Here is a 15,284-nt window from a genome sequence, read left to right as displayed (position 1 = left end):
ACACACACACACACACACAAATGCTTTAGATGTAAATGAAAGGAAACTAAATGATTATTCACTTGGTTTGTTGTCATCAGTAGTTTTTATTGGGGAAGTTAAAGAGTTCTGGGTTATGCAGAGGTAACAGTGGAATACACCAGAAAGTTATAAAGAATAAGAATAATAAAGTAATAAAGAAGATTTAACCTGTAAGGTGAAATACTGATTTGTTTTCTCTAGGAGTTAATAGAGAGAGAAAAGTGAGGAACTGTGGGACTGTTCTTTTCAGTGGTTTCCTAAGTTTCTACCAGTCCTTTCTTTCCTTTCACCTGCTCCACCACGTTCTTTCCGCAGTGGATGTAAAGCTGGATCCTGCCACGGCGCACCCGAGTCTGCTCTTGACTGCCGACCTGCGCAGTGTGCAGGATGGAGAACCATGGAGGGATGTCCCCAACAACCCTGAGCGATTTGACACATGGCCCTGCATCCTGGGTTTGCAGAGCTTCTCATCAGGAAGGCATTACTGGGAGGTTCTGGTGGGAGAAAGAGCAGAGTGGGGTTTAGGGGTCTGTCAAGACACATTGCCAAGAAAGGGGGAAACCATGCCATCTCCTGAGAATGGGGTCTGGGCCCTGTGGCTGCTGAAAGGGAATGAGTACATGGTCCTTGCCTCCCCATCGGTGCCTCTTCTCCAACTGGAAAGTCCTCGCTGCATTGGGATTTTCTTGGACTATGAAGCTGGTGAAATTTCATTCTACAATGTCACAAATGGATCTTACATCTACACATTCAACCAACTCTTCTCTGGTCTTCTTCGGCCTTACTTTTTCATCTGTGATGCAACTCCTCTTATCTTGCCACCCATGACAGTAGCAGAGTCAGGAAATTGGGCATCCAGGGATCATTTAGATCCTGCTTCTGATGTAAGAGATGATCATCTCTAAAATTCTGTTCCCAAGATGCAGTCCTAGCCCAGCAAACGTTCCTGGAGTGGGGTGAAGGATATCAATATACTAAGTTTTAACAGATACACCCATTTAGGTCAGCACTTGATTCCTTGTTGCCGTGAAATATTTCCATGGGACGAAAGAGGGAATATGAAATATTTGCATATGGGAAGATTATAGAGCATAATAATTTTGTAAATGGAGCAATCTCAACCTCTATTTCTAGATCACATTTTCTTGATGCCTTCCTTCAAATTAATGACCTTGGATTACATAAGGATTTCTATGCATTCATTATAATTTGTTATTACTTTCAATATCCTTGTATTTCAAATCTTCCATATAAGAATTAGACATGGCAATTCTTAAATTGATTCAGAATGGTCTGATACTATTCCAGTATCACCTCCTTAATTCTGTTTCTCCTCGTTTTCCTGATTTTCCTTCTCATTCTTTCCTCCCCTGCTCTATCTCTCATTCCCTGTCCCTCTCTCTCTCTCATTCCTTATTTTTTGTTTCTTACCTCTTACTGTTTAACCTGTTGCTTCCTTCTAGATTAATGCATTTAGAGCCATTCCTTTATACGGTCACATTTCCTATGACTTTACTCAATTACTTTTAAAATCCTTTTTATTCTGAGACTAATTTTTAAGAATTAAAAAGCTCATTCCTCTGAATCTAATATCACTAACTCCTAGACTTTTTCCTTTTTCTTTGGATACACTTTAAGTAGGAATTTATTAGAATTTTCATTCAACTTGTTCTTTAATGTAGATATTTACTAGTTATAAGACCTTAAGGCTGGGCGCAGTGACTCGCGCCTGTAATCCCAGCACTTTGGGAGGCTGAGGCGGGTGGATCACAAGCTCAGGAGTTCGAGAACAGCCTGGCCAACATGGTGAAACCCTGTCTCTACTAAAAAAAAAAAAAAAATAGAAAAATTAGCTGGGCATGGTGGCAGGAGCCTGTAATCCCAGCTATTCGGGAGGCTGAGACAGGAGAATTGCTTGAACCCTGGAGGCGGAGGTTGCAGTGAGCCAAGATCTCACCACTGTACTCCAGCCCGGTGCGAGACTCCATCTCAAAAAAGAAAAAAAAGAGACCTCAAGCAACACTTTTCTCTCTCTTTTAGCTGCTTGTTATGGTTCCTATACATGGAACAATTATACTGGCCTCACAGTGTTATAGTAAATATTTAAGGTCGTATTTGATATTGCTGGTTTGAATTCAGCTTTTCCATTTAAATACATTATAATGATGATGATGAAATGATGATAATATTTAACTTATTTTTAAAGTATGTTCTGTACCTTTCCAACAAAAATGTTAAAAGTCATTGAAGGCTAACCTTACTGCCTTCTTTGTATCACTGTCTTCTAAATAATTATTATGGCCGGGTACAGTGGCTCACACCTGTAATCCTAGCACTTTGGGAGGCCGAGGTGGGCGGATCACGAGGTCAGGAGATTGAGACCATCCTGGCTAACACAGTGAAACCCCGTCTCTACTAAAAATACAAAAAGAAATTAGCGGGGCGTGGTGGTGGGTGCCTGTAGTCCCAGCTACTTGGGAGGCTGAGGCAGGAGAATGGCATGAACCCAGGAGGTGGAGGTTGCAGTGAGCCGAGATCGCGCCACTGCACTCCAGCCTGGGCAACAGAGCAAGACTCGTCTCAAAAATAAATAAATAAATAAATAAATAAATGTTACACAAATGCTAAAATGTTTAACTGGTAAATGTTTGAATGCTAACCAAATATTAATTAATGGCAAATTATTTAACATTATTTGGTAATAATCTGCAGAAGGTTTAATTTTCCTCCTCAATTTGAAGTTCAAGATGTTTTTCTCTTCCAGGGAGATTTTTTCAACTGATATCTTTTAACTTACCTTCCAGTCATATTACTAACGTAGCCTTCTTCCTAGATTTTTTAATTGTTTGATCATGAGCGAACACTTCTACTCTCTGTGATAGATTTGCAAACAGAGGAAATAACGCATCCTCATGTCCCTCTTCTTGGTGTTCCACAGGCCATGTGTGCCCTAGCCCTCCCTCATGCAAGGTCTGTGTAGGGAAGGTGGGCTTCAGCTCAGCAACAGCATCCCTTCCCACAGGGATCAGGTGGGTGGCTTGAGATACCCCTTCCATGGGGCACCACCCATTCACTGAGACAGGGAAGCCCTGGGTGGGAAGGAGAACACCTCCACATGTCTTCTACTCTCTCCATAGGGTAGAATGAGCATCCCAGTCCCAGGAGTATCCATTTCCCACTGTGTAGCCCAATACTCTGGTCCCACTGTCTCTGCTGAATCCTGTCTCACTGTGCATTTTATTGTGGTTTATATCAGTCAGTAAACCGATGTGAGTCTTCATCTCTTGCATTCTTAGATTCACAGTTTTGTGTGTCTCCTGTAATGACCCTTCTCTTTCCCTTTCCAACTCCTGAAAGATTGCCACTATTTCCTCTGGAACTTTGTTTCATTACCAGCAAAATCCTCGACATCCTTACCCGTTTCCTGGCTTTCCCTCTCCTTTCCTCTGAATGCTAGTCTTTTATATTCAGCTGTCCACTTGACATCAAAATAGACATTTTAAACTCAATTTGCCTAAAACTTAACCACAAATTTCTCCCCAAGTCTCTCCCTAACTGCAACAACAAAAACCACAGGCTTCTCCCTGTCACTGGATGGCAACTCCATTTTTTTGATTGCTTAAGCCAGGCATCCGATTGAGTACTTTCTTGATTTCTCCAGCCCACATCCAGTCCATCAGCAAGCCCTGTTGGTCCTACCTTCAGAATATGTCCGGGGTTCAGTTGTCCTGGCCACCCTGCTGCTGTAACCATGGTCGGAACTCCATCCTGCCCCTCTGGATTATGACCTTCGTTTCCTCACAGTGGTCCTGCTTGGGCTCTAGGCCCTTCCACTCCCATTCTCTCTACAGCAGCTGGGCTGATTCCTTTAGCACCCAAGGATATGTTGGCAGCACAGTGACTTAGATACCATCACAAAGACCTCCCATTCAACTTACAGTGAAAGTCAGAATCCTCACAGTGAACCCCCAGGCCCTAGAGGATCTGAACCCCCATCCCTCCTCTGATTATCTCTTCCACCCCCACTTCCCTTTGCATTCTGCTCCAGCTGCCCTGGCCTCATGGCCGGGTTTCCACCAAAGCAGGCACTTCCCATCATAGGGCCATTTCCCCAGCTGTGGCTTCTGCTTGACATTCCCTTTTCCCTGATGTCCCCTTGACTCATTATTCCCTTTCTTCCTTAAGTCTTCTGAGATCCAACTTCTCAATGATACTATACAGCCCTACTCCCCCAGAGCCCACCTAGAGCTCACCTTTCCAGTCACCCTTGCTAGGCTCAGTGGAGGCTCTTTGTTCCCCATATAGTACGTGTTGTCTAGTGTACTATATTGTTCTCTTATTTGTTAGGCTGATTTAATTTATTTATGTTTTGCCTTTTTGTGCTAAATGTAAACACCACAAGGGGAGGTATCTTTGTTGACAATGATGTTTTCAGTGTTTCTCAAGCACCCCCAATGCTGGTTTGTATGTGGTTATCACTCAATCTGTATTTGTTGAATGAATAAATAATTGACGATGTGGAGAGCAAAATTGATGGACCTGAAAATGTTTTGCAAAATGTAATATAGTCTACTGATACAATATTTATTATTATTGGCCAATAATGTTTAATGCCAAGTGCTAAATTAGTCAAATTTTGGGGATATAGAGAAAAATTGAGCAGAAGTCTTAAGTTTGTAAACATAATGGATTTTGTGACCTGATAACTTGGCATGTCCAGGCCTAGTCCCATTGAACCCCCTGTGGTTTTTATTCCCTGTGACATCACAGTGACACCTTTGAATTATGCTTTGTCTCATACTCCATAAGCCACCTCTCAAAATGGTATCGTCACTAAAAATATGGGGAACTTTCTATAAACTTACATAGACTACAACCTTTTTTTTAAAAAAAAATTGATGTTAATGTTTTATGTTGCCTTTCTTCACCTAAACGATATGGTGCATCCACGCCATCTGGAAATGGGGTGTCTTGGGTCTGCTGTCCTTCCCGTCGCTTCCCTATTACTGTGCATTTCTGTTATATACGTTTGGCTTTTTTTACTATCTCAAATCATAATTTTTTTTGTTTCTGACATATCCTTAAGGACTGCTCTGACAATTACCAGTGAAATTCTTTTGTTCTCTATAAAAATTTGAACATCAACCCTGGTAGAGCACAGTGGCTCATGCCTGTAATCCCAACACTTTGGGAGACTGAGGTGGGAGGATTGCTTGAGACCAGAAGTTTGAGACCAGATGGGCAACAAAGCAAGACCTGGTTCCTACAAAAAAATACAAATTAGCCAGATATGGTGGTGCCAACCTGTAGTCCCAGCCACTTGGGAGGCTGAGGCAGGAGGATTGCTTGAGCCCAGGGTTTCAAGTCTGCAGTCAGCCAGGATCACGCCACTGCACTCTGGCCTGAGTGACAGAGTGAGACCTCTCCCTTAAAAAACAGAAAACTAAAAGAGAAAGTCAATCCCCAACATGAGCTTCTAGCCTTTTCTAAGCTATAACCCTCCAGAACTATGTCTACATATGCAGAAGACTGGATAATTTATTCAAAGAACTAATTTGCTCAGTACCCCCCGATATGGTTTGGCTTTGTGTCCCCACCCAAATCTCATGCTCAATTATAATCCCCAGTGTTGGAGGTGGGCCTGGTGGGGGGTGATTGGATCATGGGGGCAGTTTCTCATGGTTTAACACCATCCGCCTTGGATGAGTTGTGAAATCTGGTTGTTTAAAAGTGTGTGGCCCCGCAACTTTCTCTTGCCCCTGCTCTTGCCACGTAAGACACCAGTTCCCACTTTGCCTTCTGCCATGAGTAAAAGTTCCCTGAGGCCTCCTGGAAGCAGATGCTGCCTTGCTTCCTGCACAGCCTGTGGAACCGTGAGTCAACTAAACCTCTTTTCTTCATAAATTTCCCAGTTTCAGATATTTATAGCAGTGTGAGAACAGGCCAACATACCCTCATGACCCCTCCTCCAAGTCAGGTGACTGGTTTATCAATTTACTAAACTTTTTTTTTTTTTTGAGACGGAGTCTCACTCTGTCACTCAGGCTGGAGTACAGTAGCATGATCTTGGCTCACTGCAAGCTCTGCCTCCTGGGTTCAGGTGATTCTCCTGCCTCAGCCTCCCGAGTAGCTGGGACTACAGGCGCCCGCCACCACACCCAGCTAATTTTTGTGTTTTTAGTAGAGACAGGGTTTTGCCATGTTGGCCAGGCTAGTGGTCTTGAACTCCCGACCTCAGGTGATCCGCCTGCCTCAGCCTCCCAAAGTGCTGGGATTACAGGTGTGAGCCACTGCACCCAACCTTAGACTAATTTTTCTAGCATGTTGAGAAGGCCCTGAGTGAAGAGGACTGGGAGGAGGGGATACAGGAGCAATCAGGAGTGGGAAGTGAAATAACCTCCTTAGCCAGCAAAAGTAATGGAAAGCACTTGGAGTGGTGATTGCAACCCCTAGAACCCCAGAACACAGAGAATTGGGAACACTGGGATCTATTCAACCTGTCTGCCCTCCAAGCACCGACTCCTTGGTACTTGCTTTCTCTGTGCTTCTGGGGCCCTCTGTGGTCTGCTTTTCTATTACACAGGGAGGAAGAAAGGATGTCAGGGCCTGCATATGTGTACCACACATATTCTATGACTTCTACACACTCACTTATGTAGACTAGTCTCTTTACTCTCTACTTCTCTGACTACATCTACCCAAAAGTACCCAGTCGTATTGATAAGTTTCTTAGTTAATTGACTCTAAGTCTGATTTTTTTCTGACATTGCTTGGCTATTTTTGTATATTTATTTTCTTTAAAAAATTCAGTATTGTGATGTCATTTTTGCCTTTACAAGAGCGTTGAAAACATAGTTACATATACACATCTAAGTAATGATACTTGCTAAATTTCCTTATCAGTTTTTGAAACTATAAACCTATGTATGCTAATGTCTTCCTTTCAAATCAAAAAGTAAAAATAAGGCTGGGTGCAGTGGCTCACACCTGTAATCCCAGCACTTTGGGAGGCCAATGGGCGTGGATCACCTGAGGTCAGGAGTTCAAGACCAGCCTGGCCAACATGGTAAAACCTCATCTCTACTAAAAATACAAAAATTAGCCAGGCGTGGTGGCAGGTGCCTATAATCCCAGATACTAGGGAGGCTGAGGCAGGAGAATTGCTTGAACCCGGGGGATGGAGGTTGCAAGTCACAGTGAGCAGAGATCGTACCACTTCACTCCAGCCTGGGCAAAAGAGCGAAACTCCCTCTCAAAATAAATAAATAAATAAAAATAAAACAGGCCACGCTGTAGCTCCTTAATGTAATAATACACTTTATGTGATTTTTTTCACTATGTAGGACAATGGGTTCTTTCTCTTTCATACATAAAAATATTAGTAAAAAGAAGATGTCAAAATATTTTGGCCCTGTTTTCAGCAGATATAAGGAGAGATTAAAAAACAAAATGCATGATTCTGTTCTAGGTAGCATGGGACCAATTATGTCTCAGCTGTTTTCTTAGCCATATAATGATTCTTGGGAACAGGGGAGGGGAGCAAATGGCTCATTGGTATTTATGTTTTTAGAACAACAGTGGATTGAGTCCCGTAATTTTACTTACGTGAGGTAGTAAATTCTTTTTATATCAAGGGACAAATTCTCATGGTCCTCATTTTCTCTCTGGACCTGACGGGAGATTGGGCAATTTGATGTGGTGCACGCCTCTGCCTCAGTGGATGTGCTGGTGATCCCCGTGGGTCTGAAGTTTCCCCAGCGCTTTGGGATGCTGATGAACGCAGGCTGCCATCAGGGTCCGTCTCCAGTCTTCCCTCAGCAGAGCTGCAACACTGTGATTGCAGTAAACCGCTATTCACAGATACTGTGGACCATTGCATTTATAAGGAATGGGCCAAACCTGAGAGAGGCACTTGGATTTCCTTACACCTGGCTACAGCACCTGTGTGCGCCCAAGAGGGTAGAAGGCATTTCGTGACCTGGCTGAGGCCCTCTCGCTACATCTGTGTTCCTGCATTCATTCAGTGTTGCCTAGCAGCATACAAGTGAAAATGGTGAGCAGGTTTCTGGGTTGAGGAACTCAGCTCAGAGGTCTGCACTTGTAGGTAGGTTTGTTAAATAAAGAAGCCATAGGGAGTGCCTCAAGGGTTAAAAAAATCTGAAGAACATACTCCTTGCTCTTAGAACATTTATAAATTATGACAGGCCGGGCGTGGTGGCTCACGCCTGTAATTCCAGCACTTTGGGAGGCCGAGGCAGGCGGATCACGAGGTCAGGAGATCGAGACCATCCTGGCCAACATGGTCAAACCCTGTCTCTACTAAAAATACAAAAAATTAGCTGGGTGCGGTGGCAGGCGCCTGTTGTCCCAGCTACTCAGGAGGCTGAGGCAGGAGAATGACGTGAATCCGGGAGGCGGAGCTTGCAGTGAGCTGAGATCACGCCACTGCACTCCAGCCTGGGTGACAGAGCAAGACTCTGTCTCAAAAAAAAAAAAAAAAAAAAAATTATGACAGACACACCAACACACAAAGATATACACAGATAGCACTTATATCACAGGTCATTTAATTATAACAAAGCACTACATCTACCAATGCAAAATTATTATTATTACTATTATTATTATTATTTTTTGAGACAGTGTTTCGCTCTGTCTCCCGGGCTGGCGTACAATGGGGTGGTCTCGGCTCAATGTAACCTCCGCCTCTCGGGTGCTAGTGATTCTCCTGCCTCAGTCTCCCGAGTTGCTGGGATTACAGGCATACGCCACCACGCACAGCTAATTTCCTTTTTTTTTTTTTTTTTGTATTTTTAGTAGAGATGGGGTTTTCCATGTTGGTCAGGCTGGCCTCGAACTCCCAACCTCAGGTGATCTGCCTGCCTCAGCCTCCCAAAGTGCTGGGATTACAGGCGTGAGCCACCGTGCCCGGCCTAATGAGAGTCTTTTTAAACCTCCACTTTACTTTCTAAAAGTGAGTCTCTTTTTGGCAGGCGTAGGGGAGGACAGGGTCTCACTCTGTCGCCCAGGCTGAGGTGCCAGTGGCATGATCACAGCTCACTGCAGCCTCGACCTCCTGGGCCCATTGACCCCCGTACCTCAGTCTCTTGAGTAGCTGGGACCACACCTTTGTGCGACCATGCCGGGCTAAGGTTTAATTTTGACTTTTGTACAGATGGTGTCTCCCCATGTTGCCCAAGCTAGAAATGAGCCTTTTGAACAATTTCAAACTGTACGTCCAGATATCGGTTCTATTTGAATACAAATACAGTCATGTGTTGCTTAACGATGGGGATATGTTATGAGAAATGCATCGTTAGGTGATTTTGTCATTGTGTGAGCATCACAGCATGTACTTACACAAACCTAGATGGTGTATCCTACCACAAGCCTAGGCCATAAGTGTCTGCTATAGCTTGTCACTCCTAGGCTACAAACGAGTACAGCGTGGTACTGTACTGAATACTGAAGACAGCTGTAACACAGTGGTAAGTATACGTGTATCTAAACATAGAAAAGGCACAGTAAAAATACTGTATAAAATACAAAACATGGTAACCTGTGTAGGGCACTTACCATGAATGGAGCTTGCAGGACTGGAAGTTGCTGTGGGTGAGTCAGTGAGTGGGTGGGTGGTGACTGAATGTGAAGACCCAGGACATTCCTGTACATGACTACAGACTTTATCAACTTTGTACACTTAGGCTATATTAAATGCATTAAAAAGTGTTTTTCTTTCTTCAGTTAGAAACTATCCTTAGTTTATGGAAATGTTTTTACATTGTAAAACTTTTACTTTTTATTAACTTTGTGACTTTTTTTGTAATAGCACTTAGCTTAAAACACACATTGTAAAACTGTATAAAATACTTTCTTTTTATTCTTATTCTACAAGTTATATTCTATTTAATTTTTTTTTTTCTTTTTTTACTTTTCAAACTTTTTCGTTGCAAACTAAGACACAAGCAAACACATTAGCCTGGGCGTCCACTGAGACAGAACGATCAGTGCCACTGTCTTCCACCTCTACGCCTTGTCCCGCCGGAAGGATTTCCGGGGCAGCTACATGCATGGAGCCGTCAGCTCCTATGATCACAATGCCCTCTACAATACTCCCTGAAGGACCTGCCTCAGACTCCTCTAGAGGAGGTGGAACGACCGCAGATGGAATTTGTTGACCAAAATGTGTTGTTCTGCAACATGTGCCTATATACCTATATACGTACCATGTATGTTTGTGTGTGTATGGTGAGAGTTTGTGAACAAAAAATGGAGTCACACTACATATAATCTCACTATACATTATATTTAGCTTTCTTTTTTTTTTGAGACGGAGTCTCGCTGTGTTACCAGGCTGGAGTGCAGTGGTGCGATCTTGCCTGACTGCAACCTCCGCCTCCCGGGTTCAAGTGATTCTCCTGCCTCAGCCTCCTAAGTAGCTGGGGTTACAAGCATGCGCCACCATGCCCAGCTAATTTTTGTATTTTTTAGTAGAGATGGGGTTTCACCATCTTGGCCAGGCTGGTCTCGAACTCCTGACCTTGTGATCTACCCTTCTCAGCCTTCCGAAGTGCTGGGATTACAGGCGTGAGCCACCTCACCCAGTATAGTTAGCTTTCTACTTGTTTGATATTAACATCTTTTTTTTGGACAAAATTCTTGGTAATGTCATTCCAATTTAGTGATTGTTTCCAGTCATCGTCTATTAAATCATGTCTATCACTTTAACATACCTTGTTTCTCAGTATTATCTATTTCAGTAGATTCTATAATGAAATTTTTGAGGGTATGTGTTTACTGATTGAGGGTTAATAAATGCAAAGCAGATTCCTAGATGTGGAATTAACAGGGCAATGAGAAAAGCATGTCATTTAACATTTTATGAAAGACAGATATTTCTTTTGTTAAAATAATATGTACTATGTCAAGATATATGTGTATTTAAGTAGTCATTTTTTAAATATCTCTGCAAAGATACTATTTCAATTTTGACTCTTATCAAGAGTTCATGAGGCCAGGCATGATGGCTCATACCTGTAATCCTGGCACTTTGGGAGTCCAAGATGGGTGGATTGCTTGAGATTAGGAGTTCAAGACCAGCCTGGGCAACATGGCAAAACCCCATCTCAACTAAATATACAAAAATTAGCCGGGTGTGGTGGCACATGTCTGTAATCTTAGCTACTTGGGAGGCTGAGGCAGGAGAACCTGGGAGGATGAGGCTGCAGTGAGCCCAGATCACACCACTGCACTCCAGCCTGAGCGACACAGTGAGACTCTGTCTCAAAAAAAAAAAAAAAAGAAAAAAAAGTTTATGAGATTGGACTTATTTCCCACATTTTTTCAAGCTCTGGATATTACCACACTTTTCACTATTTACCTATCTGGAAAAGCAAATATCTTTATATTTAAATTTTTATAACCTCAATCATCAGTGAAAACATTTCTAATGTTTATATCACTTGCTTGTAAATCATTCAACTGTTTCTTCAAGTCATTACATATTTTTCTTTTGCTACAGGTTTTTCTTGCCACTTTTTTGAGAAAAAAATTAAGGTAGCCTTCAGTTGTCTTGTTGAATTTTTCTACTATTGTCATTATTTTTTAGTCTTTGCTAGTAGTGTTTCTTTTTTGTTTTGTTTTGTTTTTGAGACGGAGTCTCACTCTGTCGCCCAAGGTGGAGTGCAGTGGCACGATCTCGGCTCACTGCAACCTCTGCCTCCCAGGTTCACACTATTCTCCTGCCTCAACCTCACGAGTAGCTGGGATTACAGGTGTGCACCACCACACCCGTGTAATTTTTGTATGTTTAGTAGAGAAGGGGTTTCACTGTGTTGGCCAGGCTAGTTGTGAACTCCTGACCTCAGGTGATCCACCCACCTTGGCCTCCCAAAGTGCTGGGATTACAGGCGTGAGCCACCGCACCTGGCCAAAAGTGTTTCTTAGAGTATAAATTTTTCTAAATAGGTAATACAATTTATCTATGTTTTGCTTTTTAACTTTTGAGAATTGCAGCTTGGCTTATGATGTATACTTATTCAAGATGATTGGGAAAAAAAGGAAAAATAACTATCATGCTTTCTGATTGTAGTTGTATTTTTAAAATGTTTAAATATATAATTTGTAATTTTATATTTTTGGTGTAAGGAATAAAGAAGCGACCCACACTCCCTTCCTCTCACAAATGCCTTGTCAGTTATCATGATATAGTTATTGTATTTTCAAAGCTTGATTAGATATAAGATAAGATAGTTTCTCTTCAGTAGGCTTTTTTTCTTCTGGATTTCTCTGGCTAGACTTATGGGCTTATGTTCCTGTTCTGTGTTTGCATGACACATCACCTTTTTTTTAACATATGTAGAAACCTTTACAGTCACTGAACTTTTATATGTTTTATATATTTATATTTCATATTAAAAACTCTCAAAGCATATCTGTAAACTAAGTAAGGTAGGTTTGATTATTACCATTTTAGATGAGAAAACTGTGAAAAGACAAATGAGCTTGCTGAGATCTTGTAATTTAGTCTTGTTAGCCTAGGGATAATGCAGAGTAGTTTGGAGCTGTAGCCCAAAATGTATGTATGTATTTATTTTTATTTGTCTTAGTTTGGGAGTACTGTTTTGTTACCTGCACGTATGGATTTATTTTTATTTGTATTAATTTGCAAGTACTGCTTTTTATCTGCATATACATACTTATATCTATTTATATTAATTTGGGAGTACTGCTTTTTACCTGCACATACATACTTATATTTATTTGTATTAATTTGGGAGTACTGCTTTTTAGCTACATGTATTGCATAGTGGCGAAGTCTTGGCTTTTAATGCATCCATCACCCAAACACCAGGATGGACTGAGTCTCTCTATATCTGTCTGTAAGACTTGTGGTTTGTCTCATCAAATACGCTTTGCTTTGAATGTGACGTGGTATTGAAATTGGAACGTGATAGAGGTTTCTGTACATATGCGTGAATGATTGCATTACAATTGTAATATCCGTTACAAAGTTTTTTCAATCTGTTTTATCTTCTCAAGCAGTATATAGTACTTTGGAAGAAAAACCCATACACTCTATTTCTTCAATACCAGGCCCATTTAAAACAGAGAGAAAAAAAGAGATTTTATGTGTATTTTGCTTGTCTCTTACATTATCTACTGAGGTAATTTTAAAATTAAATTAAATTAAATTCTGAGGTAATTTAAAAATTACCTCAGACATGATAACCCAATGAATGAGGTGTTTCTTTGAGACCAGTAATAGATAAAGTACTCTGTGTGTAATGAGTATTTCTTAAATACTATTGATGGATTCTTTTGAGGCTCCATTTTGAGTCCTTGAGGTTTTTGGCAGGATCTTAGGGACTGGAGTCTCTAGAAAAATTCATGGTTTGGCCACAGCAGGATTTGCCTTCACTTCATTGGATTTAGAGGCAGTACTAATAGTGGTTAAGATTGCACACTCTCAGACATTGCCGGGGTTCAGAATCAGCTCTGTGTCTTCCTACATATCATAGTTTGCTCAACACACGTGTGTTTCAGTTTCCTTTTCTATAAGTTGGGAGCTAATAGTAATAGTGCAACTCCATATAACTGTTGGGGTTAAATGAATAAAATAAATATAAAAAGCATAGAAGAATGCTTCGCTTCTGATAGGGTTAAATGAGTAAAGTAAAAAGCAGAGAAGAATGCTTAGCTTCTAGTAAGTTCTCCCTTAATATCAGCTGTTATTATTAGGATTGATATTTCTGTTCAGCTGAAGTAGAGATGGATGGAACCAATGGCAGCACCCAAACCCATTTCATCCTACTGGGATTCTCTGACCGACCCCATCTGGAGAGGATCCTCTTTGTGGTCATCCTGATTGCGTACCTCCTGACCCTCGTAGGCAACACCACCATCATCCTGGTGTCCTGGCTGGACCCCCACCTCCACACCCCCATGTACTTCTTCCTTACCCACCTTTCCTTCCTGGACCTCAGTTTCACCACCAGCTCCATCCCCCAGCTGCTCTACAACCTTAATGGACGTGACAAGACCATCAGCTACTTGGGCTGTGCCATCCAGCTCTTCCTGTTCCTGGGTCTGGGTGGTGTGGAGTGCCTGCTCCTGGCCGTCATGGCCTATGACCGGTTTGTGGCTCTTTGCAAGCCCCTGCGCTACATGGTGATCATGAACCCCAGGCTCTGCCGGGGCTTGGTGTCAGTGGCCTGGGGCTGTGGGGTGGCCAACTCCTTGGCCATGTCTCCCGTGACCCTGCGCTTACCCCGCTGTGGGCGCCATGAGGTGGACCACTTCCTGTGTGAGATGCCTGCCCTGATCCGGATGGCCTGCGTCAGCACTGTGGCCATCGAAGGCACCGTCTTTGTCCTGGCGGTGGGTGTTGTGCTGTCCCCCTTGGTGTTTATCCTGCTCTCTTACAGCTACATTGTGAGGGCTGTGTTACAAATTCGGTCAGCATCAGGAAGGCAGAAGGCCTTCGGCACCTGCGGCTCCCATCTCACTGTGGTCTCCCTTTTCTATGGAAACATCATCTACATGTACATGCAGCCAGGAGCCAGTTCTTCCCAGGACCAGGGCAAGTTCCTCACGCTCTTCTACAACATTGTCACCCCCCTCCTCAATCCTCTCATCTACACCCTCAGAAACAGAGAGGTGAAGGGGGCACTGGGAAGGTTGCTTCTGGGGAAGAGAGAGCTAGGAAAGGAGTAAGGGCATCTCCACCTGTCTTCACCTCCATCCGGGGCCACTGGTGGATGGAACGGCTGGATTCCAGCTGGTATTAGCCCATGACTCCCAACTTGCCTTTTTCGGGACTTTTGTGAGGCTGTTTCAGTTCTGACATTATGTGTTTTTGTTGTTGTTGCTTTTAAAATTGAGACGGGGTCTCACTCTGTCACCTAGGGTGGAGTGCAGTGGTGCCACCATAGCTCCTTCAACTATTGGGCTTAAGCGATCCTCCCCCACCTCAGCCTTGCAAGTAACTGGGACTACAGGTGTGCATCACTGGCGGTGGGAATTGTGACTTTTCTGTCTTCTATGGAGATGGAGTCTTGCTGTGTTGCCCAGGCTGGTCCCAAACTCCTGGCCTCATGTGATCCTCCTGCCATGGCCTCCTAAAGTTCTGGGATTACAGATGTGAGTCACTGTGCCTGGCCAACATTATGTGCTTTATGTGTGAACTGTATAACACAAATCATCCCAAAAACCCATCATGATCTGTAAAGCAGCTGCAAAGAACGAAGTGACACAAACAGTTG

General features: G+C 42.8%; 2 protein-coding genes and 1 long non-coding RNA gene across 3 annotated transcripts in view; 2 read left to right on the top strand and 1 right to left on the bottom strand.

Annotated features, from left to right (window-relative positions):
• Window positions 1–15,284, top strand: part of LOC129033159 (olfactory receptor 2T8) — a 51,602-nt gene that overhangs the window by 18,469 nt on the left and 17,849 nt on the right. The gene's annotated exons all lie outside the window — the stretch shown is intronic.
• LOC134740223 (uncharacterized) lies at window positions 67–5,445 on the bottom strand. Its single transcript, XR_010127522.1, has 2 exons — window positions 3,721–5,445; window positions 67–515 (listed from the first exon to the last, which is right to left on the bottom strand). It is a non-coding gene; the product is annotated as an uncharacterized LOC134740223 (long non-coding RNA).
• LOC129033183 (olfactory receptor 2W3) lies at window positions 13,519–14,736 on the top strand. Its single transcript, XM_054481289.2, has one exon. The coding sequence runs from the start codon at window positions 13,792–13,794 to the stop codon at window positions 14,734–14,736; it is 945 nt and encodes a 314-aa protein (XP_054337264.1). The 5' UTR covers window positions 13,519–13,791.

The sequence above is a fragment of the Pongo pygmaeus genome, chromosome 1 (assembly GCF_028885625.2).
Source record: "Pongo pygmaeus isolate AG05252 chromosome 1, NHGRI_mPonPyg2-v2.0_pri, whole genome shotgun sequence".
NCBI lineage: Eukaryota > Metazoa > Chordata > Mammalia > Primates > Hominidae > Pongo > Pongo pygmaeus.
This window is presented reverse-complemented; position numbering and strand designations above follow the sequence as displayed.